This window comes from Wyeomyia smithii, chromosome 2, assembly GCF_029784165.1.
Source record: "Wyeomyia smithii strain HCP4-BCI-WySm-NY-G18 chromosome 2, ASM2978416v1, whole genome shotgun sequence".
Taxonomy (NCBI): domain Eukaryota; kingdom Metazoa; phylum Arthropoda; class Insecta; order Diptera; family Culicidae; genus Wyeomyia; species Wyeomyia smithii.
Window position 1 is genome coordinate 183,021,854 of NC_073695.1, and position 17,716 is coordinate 183,039,569.

General features: G+C 38.3%; 2 protein-coding genes across 3 annotated transcripts in view; one reads left to right on the forward strand and one right to left on the reverse strand.

Annotated features, from left to right (window-relative positions):
* Positions 1-1,538, forward strand: part of LOC129725552 (E3 ubiquitin-protein ligase RBBP6) — a 53,622-nt gene extending 52,084 nt beyond the window's left edge. For both annotated transcript variants that reach the window (XM_055681534.1, XM_055681535.1), the window contains one exon: positions 24-1,538. In XM_055681534.1, the coding sequence (XP_055537509.1) occupies positions 24-1,193 (1,170 nt within the window). In that variant the 3' untranslated portion in view covers positions 1,194-1,538. The remainder of the gene's footprint in view (positions 1-23) is intronic.
* Positions 1,539-1,592: 54 nt separating this feature from the next.
* Positions 1,593-17,716, reverse strand: part of LOC129725553 (TBC1 domain family member 16) — a 30,405-nt gene continuing 14,281 nt past the window's right edge. The window contains exons 2-8 of the mRNA XM_055681536.1: positions 4,524-5,603; positions 4,239-4,435; positions 3,675-4,176; positions 3,465-3,609; positions 3,294-3,400; positions 3,049-3,230; positions 1,593-2,984 (exon numbers count right to left, since the gene is read on the reverse strand). Coding sequence (XP_055537511.1) covers positions 2,785-2,984; positions 3,049-3,230; positions 3,294-3,400; positions 3,465-3,609; positions 3,675-4,176; positions 4,239-4,435; positions 4,524-5,590 — 2,400 coding nt within the window. The 5' untranslated portion in view covers positions 5,591-5,603 and the 3' untranslated portion in view covers positions 1,593-2,784. The remainder of the gene's footprint in view (positions 2,985-3,048; positions 3,231-3,293; positions 3,401-3,464; positions 3,610-3,674; positions 4,177-4,238; positions 4,436-4,523; positions 5,604-17,716) is intronic.

The following is a 17,716-nucleotide window of genomic DNA, read 5'->3' on the forward strand; positions in this document are numbered from 1 at the left end:
TATACGTTCTGTTTTTTTTTCAGGTCACTGTTCCTACCTACGACAATAACGCGGAACGCTCAGTGGAGATCAAACCGGATATGGCTAAAAACGAAAATACTCGTGCCTCTCCGGTACGTACATCCATCAAAGAGCGGCTGGGTAGCAAGATAACAGAAGTTCGTGGAAGCAGTACCAGTTCGTATTCGCATTCTCGGACACCACCGCCGGTACGTAAGGTCAAAGCCACAACTTCTACTACCCAGCTGTTGGAACCACCGAAAAAGCGCTCCCGTAGTAAATCTTTAGAACAAGAAGCTTCTGCCGGTCGTAAGGCTCGTAATGAACGTGATAGTCGTCGTCGCGAGGAAATTCGGATTAGTAGCAGTAGCAGGCGGCAGGACAGTGGCAGACGGGTTGTAGTTGCCGTTCGGGAACCTAGCCCAAGTAGACGCAAAGAGTTAGATAAGAAAGAAAGAGTCAACAAAGAAAAAAGCGCTCGTGCTAACGAACGTGTTGGTAAAGAAGTTAATGAGAGAAATCGTGAACGAGTTATTCGACGAAGCAGGGAGAGAAGCCGCGAAAAGAGACCGGATAGAACAGTTTCTCCGGTTAGACGAGATCGCGAACGAGATCGGCCGCGAGAACGTGAGAGAGAACGCGAAAAGGACACGCGAAGAGACCGCAAAGAAAGCGACGACCGTGTTCGCAAAGTTGAAGGTCACTTAAGAAAAAGTCCAGATAAATCCAGTGCCCACAGTCATAAGGATAATAAAAGAGAACATGAGCGAAAACGGATTGATGTGGAAGCGGAAAGACGCAATCGTGAATTTTCTCTTGCCGAGAAAAACCGTCGAGTGGAATCCACCACCAGAAAAGAAGAAAATCGTAAACGTGGCGACGAAAAACTACCATTGGAACTACTAAGCAAGTTAGCTAGATCTGAAAAAATACATAAAACATCACGACCGGGAGCTACTTCTAGCGATTCAAGCAGTACAGACTCCGATTCATCATCCTCTGAATCAAGCAGTGACTCGGAAGAAGAATCTACGAAGAAACGCAAGAAGCGCAAGCATAAGAAAGAACGCAAACGTAGCAAACGGTCCGCTTCTAGCGACACGGATGGGTCAGCTAGTAAGAAGAAGAAAAAGAGTAAGAAGTCGAAATCTAGTAAAAAGAAGAAGAAGGAAAAGAAACATCGCAAGGAATGAAAGTGTGACACTGCGGTACATGCAAACAAAAGGGACATTATTCGAACAAAAATTGATTGTTTGAAGCACATTTTATTGTACAGCAGAGATACGCTCGGCTGGAGCACTCATCCTGGGGATGAATGAGTTTTCTGTTAAGCGTATTCTTTGGTTATTAAAGCTAATTTCTTAGCCTTTGCTAGTAATGATTAAACATACCTGTCTGCGGGCGCCAACACGCAGTAAGTGTCGTGTGAACTGAATAAGAAAAATATTTGAGTTTGATTCCCTACTGACGGTTCATTCTCTATAAACAGTTATATTTCGATGAAGTAAGGTAAAAATATAAAAAACAGAACTAAAATGGATGGTTCGTTCTTTCCGTACCTTGTTGAAGAACCCGCACAAAATGATGACAAGTTTTTCGTCTGTGGCGGACTTTTATTCGAAGCAGGTTTTATACAATATATTCAGTGCTATAGCTTTGGTTTCCTATCTTTTATGTATGTTTTCACCTCAAAACAAAATATACCATTTAATCACATTTTTTCAAATTCCATACTGAGTTAGATATACAACGGTTACTAGTACTTTACATTTGATTACTACTACACTGGTTTTCATAACTGTTGTCTTAAAAATTAGTTCCTCTTTTTGTAATTACGTTGGTAGCATTTTTGTTGTCAAATAAATAATATAACTTGTTGTTGAAAAAGAATTTTTAGAAACAAGAATATTCCAAACATGCAGAAGTTATTCCGGATATAAATGCAGCGTTGGAAATTAATTTTTATTGAAATTACATTTGTCTGTTTTAAAGAGCAGGTTTCAGTCATGTAGAAAACTTTTTTACTTCTGTACCTCAAATCAAAGAAGAATGTAAAACATTCCTTTAACCGTTCTCTATAAGAAACATAGTCTGAAAGATTGTTATTACCAGGACCGCGCTTAGAGCTGTTGTTATAAAATTTATATAAGCAGTTCATAACATCAACAATCAATTATCAGAGCCCATCATTGATGAGCTATTTACGGTGTAAGTATGGCTTTTATTTACTAATTTTTTACCTTTAATTTTTTCATTCAAGAGCATTTTTTTTCTAGTAGAGGGGATTGCAAGATATTGCGTGTTCGAGGCTTGAGTTAAGCTAGGTTCTGTTTAGATTAATATTTTTTTCAATTGAAAAGCAACGGAACTGAAAAGAACTATTTCGAGTTAAAAGTGCGTTACATTGTTTTATTATTGTTCGTTTAATGTGTGCCTGTATTTTATTGATTGTATTTTAGTGTTAAACTGCTTTATCAGAATTAATGGTTAATTTTCTCTTGTCACAACTGGGTGAATAAGTTTTATAGAAACTTAATATTCGTAACCTTAAAATCTTATTCGAGCATCTGTAAAATAATTAAAATCTTTTGCTTTTGCAACTAACCAACAAGCCTAGTGAATGAAAATAAGAGGAAGATTTTGCAACAGATTTTCCTAACTACAATGTAAGTTATATTTAAGTAAGTTATTTATAAACGTTAAATCTCATATTTGCTTTAGGGCAATAACTGTTCAGATTATCATTATTCTGGAATGGTGTTATAGAAGCAAGCAGGACTGTTCCTAATCTACTGCAAGTGCACAAGTTTCATGGTCTAGGTGACCAATACACTCGATCGAAGGATGATGGCCCGAGTCCCACATACCGGGACCGCATCGCTTGCATAGCCCGGAAAGAGTGCAGGGTATTTTCGGAAAAAGACGAAACTGATGCAGCAGACCACGTGCTTTACGCAGAATAAGCTGTCCATCCATATACATCGCTGGAAATTCAGTAATAAAATTGGTTTTAACCACATTTAAAGCTATGAAACATCTGATACCTACCAAGCGAACTAAAGTGCAGAAGCATTTCATCGGTGCGAAGATCTTGAGCAATAACGTCATCGGCATAAACGGCAATAATAGCTAGGCAAAGAAACAGGTGGAAATAATCAGTCAAATAGTTTGACCAGCATGCCTCCCACATGCGTATCCCCACGGCCTCCGTAAATTCTCGTTTGAAGCAGCTAGGATAACACCAAATTTTAGTAAGGCAGGAAATACTATAAAATATAAAACAATTAACTTACAGTAGAATCCAGCGATGGCAGAATAGCATTTCCATCGCATCGGTATGCTTCTGAAGATGTTTGTAGAAGCTAGGAACCATCAGTCGTATCAATTCCCGCAGATAACACTTAAAAATACATGGTAAAATAAGCTTCAAATACAAATACAATTAGTAGCATGAGAATTATTACCAAATTACGATCGATATCGTTGTCAGTAGGTGTGCAGACAAAAATCGCTCGCTGCATTAGTCCAACGAAGCACCAGAATGTTTCAGACTCGCTTTTGATTTCACACAACACCGGAGCCAGTAGATCACTCATTCCCTGTGTGTATCTGTTGAAAGTTAAAAAATCTTGGTATCTTGTAGAGCCTTGCATAAACTGACAAAAGACACTCACGACATGCCCGGATTGTAGAAAGCATAATTAAGCAGTATGTTTTTCATGGTATCAATGTTCGGATTGTCCTCTCCAGCAAAGAACGGATTACCGCGATCCGTACGAACAACGTCCTTCTCTATGACGCATTGAACCGTGCGCCAGAACTGCGCCTGTGCTTCTGGTGACATTGAATACAGCCGTCGTCTGGTGATTTCCTCGTATTCCTGGCGTCGGATTTCCGCTAAAGCAGCACGATCTTCGAAGGTAGAATTAGTGCTATAACAATGAAGCAAGAAAGGCCACACTGTTTTGCGTAGGCTTTTCTCCAATCCTCCGAAAAACACACACTTGCGAAGTTGTAGATCATCTTCGATTTGTCCCTTTTCGTTCAGCAGCGTTCCATAGAAGTAGTCAGTGGTTATCCTGTTCACTTTGCCTTCTTCCGGATGTAGTTCAGCTTTTCGAACCTCCGGACGACACACCATGAACTGTCGATAGGGTAAATTCGGCTCGTCTTGTCCTAGATAATCGACAAAAAAAATTGATCACTCTTGAAAAAGTTTTTTTTTTCTACGGATTTACCTGGTGCTAATTTGATGTTGTGCAATAGACAATGCCACTGGTGCAGCACTTGTGCAAGGTGATCCAGCCCACCGTGATGAAAATGAAGAATCTTGTACTGAGATTCTCGTGAAGCAATCACCAGCTGACCGGACGTACAGTTTTCATCGTTGAAAAATAATCGGAGGGCTCGCATTTGGCTTAAATCCACCGAGAATCTGAAAATCATTACACGTAAATATTTATTAGCAGTTATCTCTTTGTTCAACCAAGAAAATCTTGTGATTCTCCACTGGGTACACATACCTTCGGCATTTCAGTGGAATCTTTCGGTTTACGATCGGCGAAGCAGAAGCACTCTCCGGAAAGGCCAGATTGTGCTTGTATGCGAGCAATTCTGGTGACATCCAGTTCGGATTGTTCTCGTCGTTGGACGAAATCGATAGCGATCGCATAAAGCGTTCATTCTGTGACAATGCCGCTTCCGGTGGCGAGATGTCCAAGTTTTGAATATGCGGACTCGCGATCGTGATATTTACCGACGTTAGCGAGGTCTGTGTTGATAACGTCTTGATACCGCTGTTCGTTTTAGATTCCTCAGACTCAAGTAATGGTTGAAGCTCGGTTTTCAATTCCTGCTCCTCGGCCGTTTCTTCCACTACACTGGTGGACATGTGAGTATCCGATGTCATAATTCCTTCATCTTCTTCGTCATCGTGAACATCCTCGCGGCTGTATTCGTTACTGTTACACAGGCTTGCCTTATCTGAACTAGAACTTATACTGATCGTTTCGGAGTAGTCGGAACAGTTCATGGACTTTACGTCGGTAGAATTTTGAGCAATAGTCTCATTGTATGGTTCCAGAAATGGGTTCGTATTAGCAATCCGCAGAGCGGCTGTGAAGGGATTTTCTCCATTTTTCTCTACTTTCGGATTGCCAATATCAGTTTTCGAGGCCTGCGTCTGATTAGTGGCATCTTTCTGTGTCGGGTCATGCTGCAGCTTGTGCTCTTCCTGCTGATGAGCTCTCAATCTGCTCTCGCTCAAGTTGCTGGTTCGAAAGAACGTTACATTTTCTACCGTCGAAGGACATTTTCGTAGAGTCGAGTTGGGTATCCATGTCAGGAACAGTGTTGGTCTTTTGGCATTGTTATACTGGTCGATGAAGGTTTTCGTAGTTACGGTCAGATAGCCAGGATAGTGTAGAATATCGGACTCCTGGCGAACAATGGCCGGAGGGTGGACGCAAATGTTGTTCTTGCAGAACAAAACTTCGTTATCTTCGTACACCAATTCGTTGCTTTCTTCGCCATCCTCGTCACTGCCCAAGATGTAACTGGAGGCTCGTTTTAGAATGTTCACTATAGGCATGTTGAGCGTTTTTCTGTAAACGAAAGAGTAACAAAATGCATATATTAGATTTTTTGTTACACATCTTTTTTAGTTTATTTTTATATTTCATTTTATAAATAGTAAAAATAGTGTCTTGTTCTTCTTTTTGATAATGCTACATTCTGCAATCAGAACTTGACAGCACGATCCAACTGCCACTCACAGTTTGTCTCGAGCCGTGATTCGAACATACGACTAGCTTTTTAGACCAGCATCGCAGCTCGAGATGACATGGACGTGTGGAATGACGATTATACTATCACCGTAGAAGGAAATAGTGCATATAATGAGTAATCCAATTTCAAATCAAAAAACAACTCTCAAAAATGCACTCAATCATCAAAAATAATCATTGAAAACTTTATGATTTTAGTTCAGAAATCACAATGATGTGTCCAATAGGGTATTTTTTTGCACATCAAGATAACGATTTTGTGGTTTCCCATAAATTGCTTAGATATTGACTCATTCAGGTGTACTATCTATAACCATGAATTAACATTTTTCTGTTCGTCGGACATTTTCAAGTTGAATGTTCCAGACTATAACCCCATCGATCTAGGTACGTTATATCAACCGAAGTTGTATTTATCTGCCGTAAATTGCGTGTCAGTCCTATGTAGCCGTCCCTAAACCACACGATAATATTTATATTATATTACAGGTGGTCTTTTAGAGCCGCCGACGCATGACCAAGGTGAGTTTCCAACACGTGTAGAGATTTATATTACCAGCAATAGTACGAGCAATGATTTAGTAACTGCAGTGAGCAGGGTAATGAATAAGATTCATTTCTTAGTTCTGTAGCATAACAGCGCTTCTGAGATCAGAATATCTAAAAAAATGACATCATATTGTATTCTATCATGACCGGGAGCGCCCTGTTTTTTTTATTATCCAACTTTCCACTATTGTTTTTAACACCAAAGCGATGATTTTTATTATTCAATTTTTTTTCAAATTTGCATGCAATCGCAACTTTAAGAGCCAGTTCGCGAGAACCCAGGCCCGGATTTGAGGGGGGGGCAAAGGGGACAAATGCCCCGGCCTCCCGATTGAAGGGGCCCCCCTAGACCTAGGGCGACCTTTTTTTTTTGCTCGTCACCTTCCAGAACGTTACCTCAAAATGTTTCAAGAAAAGAGGGCCTCACAAACAAATTTGCCCCGGGCCCCCCAGCTTCTAAATCCGGCCCTGCGAGAACCGCAACCACCTTTACAAGGGAGGTTGTATCGATTTTCTCCGATTTGGCTGAAACTTTAAGGGTTTGTTTATCTATATAATAGAGAAATGTTTTGCATATTATCAGTTTTTCTGAAAGGGGTAAGTGGGGTAAAAAAGCTCGCCAAAAATTAATGTCAAAAAACTGCTAAAAAAGTAAAATTGCTATAACTTTAATTTAACTGAACCGATTTCCATGAAAATTGGCATGTTTGTTTTACTCTATAAAAGGAACAAAAAATAGGCTATTGGAAGTTGCTGTCGAGGATACATGCTGAGAAATTTGCATTTTTCTAAAAAAAATGGTGATTTTCACAGCTGTTTTTTTCTCATCAACAGATCTAGGATTAAACTTCAAACAATACGTTTCGTAGTGCAACTCAAGAGCTTTCATTTGATATATAAAGAAAATGCGCTGTTATAAAGATGCGTGAGAAAATCCAATTTTTCTATAACATGTTTTTGACCATTATTTTGTACCGATTGTGCACAACACAGACAGAACATAAAAATATACTGTTGAGTGTTGCAAACTTCTATGTAAACAGCTCTCATGAGTCATAAAACTATTAAAAAACACCTTATTAATTATGATCTTACGTTTGGATTGGTTTAGTGATATAGACCGATCAACTACAAAAAAAAGTAGCATGCATGTGACATATATCGAGAAATCCAACCAAAACCGCAAAGTTCAAATTGGATTTATTTGAGATAGAAAAATATCCACCCTCCAGATTTTAGATATTATATACAGAAAAGTACGACCTTTCAAACGCAATCAATAGTTTTAGTTTGTGTTTGCTATTTAAGTAAATACAAACATTTGAAAAGGGCGTATTTCGAAAGCGAAAAACCTAATAACTTTTCTTGTGAATGAGATAGTGCTTTCCAGTATTCAGAGAAAATATGCACCTCAAAAAGACCTAAAAACTGTTAGAAGACCAAGCTTTAATAGAATCAAAAATAAAAAAGTTACATCGAAAAAACTAAATTTTTCAGCGACACCCTAACTTGCTATATTAAATTCATCGTACCGTGAAAACTATGCAAGATAGAGACTATCTTTCTTCGGCAAAGTTGTTTAGAATAAATGGATCTACAACTCCTCTGAACTAAAAAGAACCGTATCTTTATCAGCAAAAAAAGTTAGTTTTGCTATTTTTGATAAAAATGAAGCCACCCTAATTTTTATTTTCTATAAAGAAGCGCCTTTTTAAACACAAAATATCTTTCAGATATACTATTAACCTAACAACAGCTGTTTTTGCACAAAAAATTAAATACCACTAAATCGACCACTGTGTAATGATAGTTCTTTATTATTTTATTCTAGTATTTGATGGCACTAATAAAATTTAAAAGTCAGAAAAAGTTAAGACCGCAAGATTCTTATTTTTTGTTTTGTTCGTCGTGGTCTACGTCGGGTTGACACGCAAAAAAAAGATGGAAAAACTCTAAGGGGAGACATCTGACTTCTTACTCTTCTTCCTCACCCACCTCGTTGATCCCGGGCATGTTGTATTTTTCATAAGTGATGGCATTTACTCGGAAAATACTTGAATATTTTTATGCTTTTTATCATCATTATGCACAATTCCCCCTGAAGGCGATAGTTTTACCGTCTGGGGGTTGCCGGGAAATCTGCATCTCTAATATCCTTAAAATCAAACGTGTCATCCATCAATGATTATGATTCATTCATTGACCCATCTGAATTGTACTCTCCGCACAAGCAATATGCCTGAACTTGAGGGGTTATATACCTTTTTGATCGAGAAAAATGAGGAAAGTTTGATTTTTTTTTTAAATTTTTTCTGAAAGTACAGTTTATCAACAACAACAAAATACGTTTGATTTTGAGATATACCAATTATTACTGGAGTAATGGCCGTTTCCCCGAAACGCTTTTTTTTGCAGAGGCTTGCGGTGATCCTGATAGAGACTCAGCGGGTCAACTGAACACAAAAAACTCATATTATTTCATTAGTTTAGGAGTGTGCCGTGTCCTTGAACTATCGCTTTTAAGAGTATTTTGTTTTTAGTGCAAACGGGAACGTTTTTCCAAAAAAAAGCACGTTTTAAGCGCTAAAAATTGCATTAAATTTTTTTTTGCCGCAAAATGTAACTATACGTTTCAAAAAGCGATCGTTCAAAGATCGGTGAATTTAAAAACGAAAATGTAATAGAATAGATGAAGGAAATCGGTTCAGTAGTTTTCCCGCAATCAGGATCACGGCAAAGTCATTTTTTTGAAAACACTATTCCGAGATAATTGCGTGTAAAGTTTCAAGTTTAGCTTATGCGGCGGTGGCGTGGCGCGCTGCAAATCGTTCTAACTTTCTCCCTTTTGCTCAGATCTTTATGAAAATTCGTGAAAATGTTCTCAAGATGTTGCATTTGAAGATAATGCAATAAATTTTTTTTCGGTTTTCTGAAAACTAAAAAGGTATAAAACCCCTTAATCCAGAACGGACTCAAAAGTAGAAAAAAACTTACACTACACTCTTTATGTACTTCCGACATTGAGCAGCGGTGCTGTTCTTAAGCTTCACGCAAAACCGTATTAACTCCTTGCGCACTTTTAGATCTTATGGTAATTGATATAAGTGATGATCTAATTCGGATCTCTTACTACACCCGTAATTATACGCTTTGTACTTTATTTTGAATGCTCACTTGAAAATATTTTATAACGGGTGACATCATAAAAAAAACATAAATAAAAACAACTAAACATGATGATAAATGATAACGCACTCGGAGTTTTTGATTTCAACCAATCAGCGAGTGGTTCCCAAAGTGGATGCAAATCTATACCCAGTTGTCTCCCCTTAGGAAAAACTGAAAAAGATAGAAAACCCATTTAGTTATGAGAGAAAATTTCCAAAACGGAAACACAAGAATTCGTTAATCGTAGTGTGCGTATAATACTCCCGTCTCTGGGAGCGATGGCTCCCACACAAATAAAACATAAACTTCTGCGTAACTCGAGAACTTACAAACCAAATCGAACAAAAGTTGGCATGTTGGGGTGGGGGCAAAAAATATTTCTGTGGCAGTGCGCCACTCCTCCCCTTTCTGAAGACAGCCTACCATATGAATGAAATACAAATTTCTTCATAACTCGAGAACTAATCAAGTGAATGCAGCCATATTTGATATGTGAGGGTTTCTGAGTACGGGAGATGTTTCTCTGATTGGTTGACATACCTCATTCCTTTCAAAGGGAGGAATCCCATACAAACAAAATACAAAATTCTGCCTAACTCATGAATTAATATTCAAAAGGGAACTCAAACTTGTGAATACTTGGCTCGTTATCCGCACATACTCCGCCGAAGATGGTCCTAACGACATGTCGTCCGAAAACGACTAGTGCTTGCAAGTCCTCCTTGAGCATTGTCCTCTTTTTCGATCCCGTAGAGGACTACCGGTCTTACAAACGTCTGCATCATATACATCACTTGATCCGGGGCGAAGTTTGCCAGGTATTAATGGCTTGTTGAGTCCTTTGTTTGATATTATTATTGATCCGAGGTACACGAATTCGTTAACCACTTCGAACTACATTCCCTATATACACAGTCTGACGGAGTGGATTCGGGAACCAATTTAAACTGTTATAACGCGAACCAGTCGTATAAAATTTCCATTGACTGGTTCCCGTTATAACAGTTTAAATTGGTTCCCGAATCAACTCCGCCAGACTAGTTCAGTATACAGTGACTATACCTCGAACTCATCTCTAATGATTACTATGCTACTGGCGAGCTCTATCGCGCTCGGGTTCCACTGCTAGCAGATACTTGGTCTTCGACGTATTTACCTTCAATTCAACCTTTTCTGCTTCATTTTTCAGCTTCGTGTACTGTTCAGTAACCACCTGAAACTACAATCCCTATATTTACAGTCTGGCGGAGTGGATTTAAACTGTTATAACGGGAACCAGTCGTATAGAATCTCCATTGACTGGTTCCCGTTATACCAGTTTAAATTGGTTCCCGGATCCACTCCGCCAGACTAGTAAAATTTACAGTGTTAATCACTGAAACGTCCTTCCGACAAGGTTCAAGTCGTCAGCGAAGCAGATGAACGGGCTGGATTTATTGAAGATCGCGTTGAACTGGAGAAAGGAAAGACCGTCGCCCTGTCGAAGTCCCTTGCGTGTTTCAAACGGGCTTGATAACGTACCAGAAATCTTCACACAGCACTGTACACCATCCATCGTGGCCTCGATTAGTCTTGTTGGTTTCGCATAGAAATCATAATTTTTCATAGCTCTAATTTCCACGAACCTTCTTGCTAGCGGCGAGAGGCGGCGAAAGATGATTTGAGAGAGTAGGGGTACTGGGGGTAAGCCCGCCCCCCTAAGGAAATACAAGAATTAGTAAAGTTTTGAAACTAAGGTAAAAACGACGTTTAGCAACAGTGCGGGTGAAACCGGCACCCCTTGGGGGTAACACCGGCACCTAAGTTTGTTCATGAATTTACTCGAATTAACTGAACCAATTTGAATTTGGAAACCGACGAATGAGAGATCTTACATTTCTGTATGTTACTGTTGATTTTGGTTGTTGTCAGTTAGCTGGTTCTGGGGAGATTGCCGGAACAAGTTCAGGTGAACATTATGTATAAACAATGAAAGAATTTGATACTCGGCAAGAATATCATGTGGCACTTTAAATCATATTATTAACTAGTTTCATCGGAGCCAGGATCACATTGACCACTCCGGAGCATATTTCAAATACCACCGGGAAAGCCGTTAGTTTTGTGACTTGACTCAGTACATTTGACACCTCTAATAACCCTTGGAACCTTTCTTAAATCACAGAAGAGCTTAAGTGCATGGTTCTAAGTCAATTAATTAATTTATTTACCAGCGAGACATCGGTTATAGATGAGAAATATGTGTCAGTAACATCCAAATAGCTTCAGACCATGTCGGGCTTACCCCACTCACTGGGTGACGGTGTTACCCCGACAGCACACATTTTTTTAAAAAGATTATTTCTACAAATTTATCGCTTCAATTTACCTCAGATCGAATTCCTGTGATTGCTGACAATACAGACAATAAATTGTAGAGCAACGAAAAATTATTTTAGTCTTTTCAAATGAATAAAAGCTTAAGTTCCATTCACGAAAAATCACATCCGTTTACGCATCAGCTGCAGTAGCGTATGTTTTGTCTATTATTTTGACGTTTGACGTTTTACGGTGGCTTCGATGTGTCTTAAAATGTCTAAAATATTAAATACCAACACTTCACGTATTCCAAAACATAGTTAATAAGGGTTTAAAAGTAAAATCCTAGGGGTGACGGTCTTACCCTCAGTGCCGGGCTTACCCCCAGTACCCCTACTTTGTAGACTGCGTTGAGAATCGTGATTGCTCGATAGTTCTTACATTCCAACTTGTCGCCCTTCTTGTATATTGAGCATATTACTCCCTCCTTCCACTCCTTCGGTAGCTGTTCAGTTTCCGGGTTCTAACCATCAGCTGCTGCAGACATGGTTCTACGTATGACCTTGTCGAATGCGCTGAACTTCCCAATACCCGGAGTAATTTTCTCCTCTTTGCCGTTCTGAGCGTTGAGATCTCCAGTAATTTTGATGTCATGTTTTGAGTAGCTATTGTATACACGTTCCAGCTGCGCGTAGACGGCGTCTTTATCGTCATCGTTGCGTCTTTAATTTAAAGAATTATTGAATCGGAGGAGTTTATTTCGAACTTATCACTTGCGATCACAGAATGCTAAATGCGTTGCGTAACGGACAGCCTTAGGTAGTTGTAAGTCAACCTTGAAGTTATGGTTTTGCACAATGAACCTTTTTATTTTTTAAGTTATAACTACAGAAAATCCCAAGACAATTGTTAGCGATTGGCAATGGCAAAGTACCAGTTAAGGTTTTCGTCTGAATAATTTCGTATCCGCAATATTTTTGTCGCTTAATATCGATGAAAGGAAAACGTATTACGAAAGTGTTTCCGAATATCGTCCGGAATTCAGTGCAATGTTCAGAACTCAATCTTCAGAACTGCGTAATCCTGGCGACGAGAAACAAAGATGTCGACGATTTGAACATTAGTACAGCGGATTTATTTTTTCTACCAGCTAACCTCGTTTTGCCCTGGAAGCAACCTAACTGTAGTCAAAACCTTTCTTTATTCGCTCGATTTTGACCCAGTATTAACCTGGCGTTATGCCCGAAGCGCACCGTAAAATTTGTCAGCTTCAACCCGCCTCGGCTTAGTTCGTAAACAATTCTCTGGCATCTCTTTCTTACTTGCGTCGTAAATCGCGATGTCGTTTCGTTATTCCTCGGCAGATTTGCCCAGACGCAGTGGAATAAAGAAATTCGCTATTATTCGAAACGAAGCTCTTGGAAATCAACAGATTGTACTAATTGTAATCAGTAGTATAATAGGAAGAATTACCCAACCAAAATTATGTAATGAGAAAAACGGGTCACAAAGCAACTAGGAATCAATGTATTACAAGCCATGATACTTTGACGCAAGTTCAAGGGACTGAATGCTCTCATTCCGATTAAACCAATCATTTCAAACATCAGTGCGTCTTGAACTGTCCTACAGATCAGACGTGTTTTCGGTTGCTTGTGGACTGGTCTTTGATTGCTAATAGCTTCAAGGTTTGTGTTTTGTCAGTGCGTCTTTTAAAGACTACCTCAAACTTATTTCGCATCACACTTTGTCAAGACTACCTACTTTTTAATATAACATTTGTTTTAACTTTTTTCGTATCCTGAAATGACAGAGCGAAAAAAGAAACCACGCATCACTGCGAGGAGAAAGAAAAGCATTCTCTCTCGGACAATTCGAGTGTCTGCAGTGAAAATCCTTTTGATATTTGGCCTGAGCAAGAAGCTGGTGAAATGGAAGTTATTAGTAATGAAAGTATACAAAATGTAAATTCTTTTAAAAAGGAGAAAGTTCCACCTATTGTGGTTACTATTTCTTCTGAATTTAATATTTTCAAAAAGAAACTTTAAACGTTTGTTTCTGACGTTAAAGTTACTTATCAAATTGGTTGTAGAGGCGAATGCCGCTTATTAGCCTACTCTATAAAGGGTTGTAATCGTCTTAGTCAGTATTTAACTGAAAAGATGAATAACTTTTTACATATGACACTAAGAGCGCAAAGCCGTTCAAGGTCGTTTTGAAAGGTCTCACCAACAATCAAACTTACTTTAACAGAATTACTTGGCATAGCCCCTACCCAAGTTTTTCTAATGAAACAAAAATCACGAGGCGAAAACAGTCAGAGAGCTGGAATTTCCCTAGTTAATTATTTAATTCATTTTAACCGCAGTGAGGTTAACAACTTAAAATTTTTTGAAAAACCACATGCTTTATATAATGTGCGTGTAAAGTGGGAAATTTATAGAAAGTTTGGCGGAGGTGAAAAGCATATCACCCAATGCCGTATTTGCCAACGTTATGGCCATGGTTCAAAATTCTGTAACATGAACCAGAAATGCCTTATTTGTGGAGACTCTTCACACAAAAAGGACACATGTCCTGTGAAAGAGAGTAAAAATTTTCGCTGTGCGAATTGTATCGGCAACCATATTTCAAATTTTTATCAATGCCTAGTCCGTTTAGCAATTGTTAAGGCGAGGCAAGATAAACAAAATCCAATTCCCCAATCAAAACAAACTTAAAAACAAAATTCTCCAAGCGTACCGGTACCGCCGAGTTTTTCTACTCCTTTGCATACTCGTGCACAGGTTACAGGTAGTTCGAACATTATACCGCCTAATGTTGGTAGTTCGGGAATGACCGTTAATACGGGAGGTAAGCAAAACACTGTAGAAAATAAAAAAAAACAGCTAACATTGCTACCGAAAATATTTTTTCTAACGTCAACTGCCTGTAGCAGAGATGCCAGGTGTTTTTGAAAAATGTCTGCAACCGCTCGAAAAACCGGAAAAATCTGCTTGAAATCTAAAAAAAAACTATCCGTGGTTGGAGAAAATTTCGCTCGCGTCGGCAAAAGTCTGCGAAAATCTGCACACATTTTGAGAAAATCTGCGCAAATATAAGGAGACTCTGACAAAAATCTGCAGAAACTATGGAAAATCTGCAAATATCTGCGAAGCAATAAAAATCTGCACACAGACACTAAAAATCTGCGTTTTGCAGACAAATCTGCACATCTGGTTTCCCTGGCCTGTAGCCTATTACGGCAGGTAAACTTTCTTTTCTGCAACAGGCAATGTTCGATCTTATGAACGCCATGTTGCAGGCAAAATCCATGTTTGAAGTCATACAAATTGGAACAAATTTTACAATTAAAATTGTTTCCAATTTAAAATTTAGCTATGATTTTAAACAAAACAATCAAAATATTAAATTGGAATGGTCGCTCATTGAAAGCCAAAGAGAATGAGCTTTTTAATTTTTTAACAGTAAATAATGTGCATTGCATTTGTTACTGGAACATTTTTGAAACCTAACATCAAATTAAAACATGATGCCAATTACGTGGTTCATAGATATGATATGATTCAGGGATCCTGCGGTGGAGTTGCAATTATCATTCATCGCCGAATGAAACATCGTGCTCTTCCCCATTAAAAGTTATTGAAACTTTGGGAATTGAGGTTTAAACTGAACTTGGGATTTTATTTATTGCTGCAGCATATTTACCATTCCAATGCACACGCGAGAACAAAAATTATTTTAAAGGTGATTTACAAAAACTCACCAGAAATCGTTCAAATTTTTTTTTGTAATCGGCGTTTTTCACGCTAAACATCGATCATGGAATAATTCACAAAGTAATTCCAATGGCAAATTTTATTCAATGATTGTCCTTCAGGATACTATTCTATTTTGTCTTCGAATAGTCCTAGGGGCCATCCACATACCACGTAGACAGATTTTAAACGATTATTCGATTGAAAATTTGAAATGAACGTTTTTTGTGGCGATGGAGCTAGGTTACGTCAGTTAGTCTGTGGATTTATTTGAGAAATTGAGAAATCAAAATTTTGAGACTAAAGTTGAAAAATTGAAACCATATTCAAAACCCTTTTGGAAGCTGTCGAAGATTCTTAAAAAACCTTCAAAGCCTATTCCAGTTTTAAAAGATGGTGAACGTTTTCTTGTATCCAATGAACAAAAGGCTCAAAGACTTGCTCAGCAGTTTGAGAGTGTTCATAATTCAAATTTGAATTTTATGAGTCCAATTGAAAATGAAGTCATACGTCAATTTGATTTAATTTCTTCCCAGAATTTTTTACCTGCAGCAATAATTGAAACTAGCTTGAATGAGATTAAATCAATTATTAAAAATTTCAATATAAATCCAGCTGAGGTTCCAAGTTATCGACCAATCAGTTTGCTTTCTTTAATAAGTAAACTGTTTGAGAGAATTATTCTTAACAGAATGATGTCACACATCAACTAAAATTCAATTTTTGCAGATGAACAGTTTGGATTTCGCCATGGGCATACTCATCAATTGCTCAGAGTTACTAATATGATACGAGCTAATAAATTTGAAGGTTATTCCACTGGAGCTGCTCTTTTAGACATAGAAAAAGCATTCGACAGTGTTTGGCATGAAGGTTTGATTGCGGAACTGTAAATTTTTAATTTTCAAATTTTCCTAATCAAAGTTTTAAAAAATAATCTTACTGATCGAACTCTACAGGTTGTCTATCAGATTTTGAAATCTGATAGATATCCTGTCAGAGCAGGTGTGCCTCTAGGTTCAGTCTTGGGTCCAGTCCTGTACAACATATTCACTTCAGATCTTCCTGATTTGCCTCCAGGACGCGCAAAGTCATTGTTCTGCGATGACACAAGCATTTCCGTAAAAGGAAAAAGTCTTCGTGTCATATGCAGTCGAATGCAGAAAAGGTTAGATAGTTTTTTTTTCCTACTTGTCAAAGTGGAAAATCTCTCCCAATGCTTCTAAAACTCTGATGATAATTTTTCCGCAAAAGGCTTCTTTCCTCAAGCCAAACAATAATCTCGTTGTCAAAATAAATGGAGTTATTTTACGTTGGTCTGACAAGGTTAAGTAGGGTAATCGCTCCATTATTCATCTCAACAGCTTGGTGCACCCATATCCATCTTATTTCTCTCATTTGTCCAATTTACCGACAAATTTCTACAACTTTTTGAAAGGAAATCTATTTGCTTCTCGATTTTCTCAAGTGGCTGAAAGTTTTACGTTGAAAATATGGTGAAATTTGACGATTAATTGATCAAAAAGGCGTGATGAGATGAATATAGGTACTGAGATGAATATAGGAGCGGTTACCCTACTTGGGAATAATTTACGATAAAAAACTTATTTTCAAAGAGCACATTGAGAGTAAACAAGCCAAGTGCATCAAATATACGAGATGTTTATATCCTCTCATTAACAGGAATTCTAAACTTTGTTTAAAGAACAAACTTTTGATTTACAAACAAATTTTTAGACCAGCAATGCTTTATGCTGTACCGATCTGGTCAAGTTGCTGTTCAACAAGGAAGAAAACGCTCCAAAGGATTCAGAGTAAAATTCTGAAAATAATTCTAAAGCGTCCTTCTTGGTTTGGTACACTCAAGTTACATAAACTTACTGGTGTTGAAACATTAGACAATATCGCACGCTAGCCTGGGGGCTAATGCGGTCTCGATTAACTAGATTAGTTGAGAGAATTCGTTATCGATATTGTTTTCGGCACATTTTGCATGTGTAGGATAAGTACGACGATACACCGTGCCCCAGTGCTGAGTCGAGAAAATTTCCAGCTTGAAAAGATCCTCGACATGATCGGGAATCGAACCCGATATCACAACCGGGTGGGAGAGTTCCCCTTTTTTGACAAGTAGGTTTAAATCCCTACGAATGATAA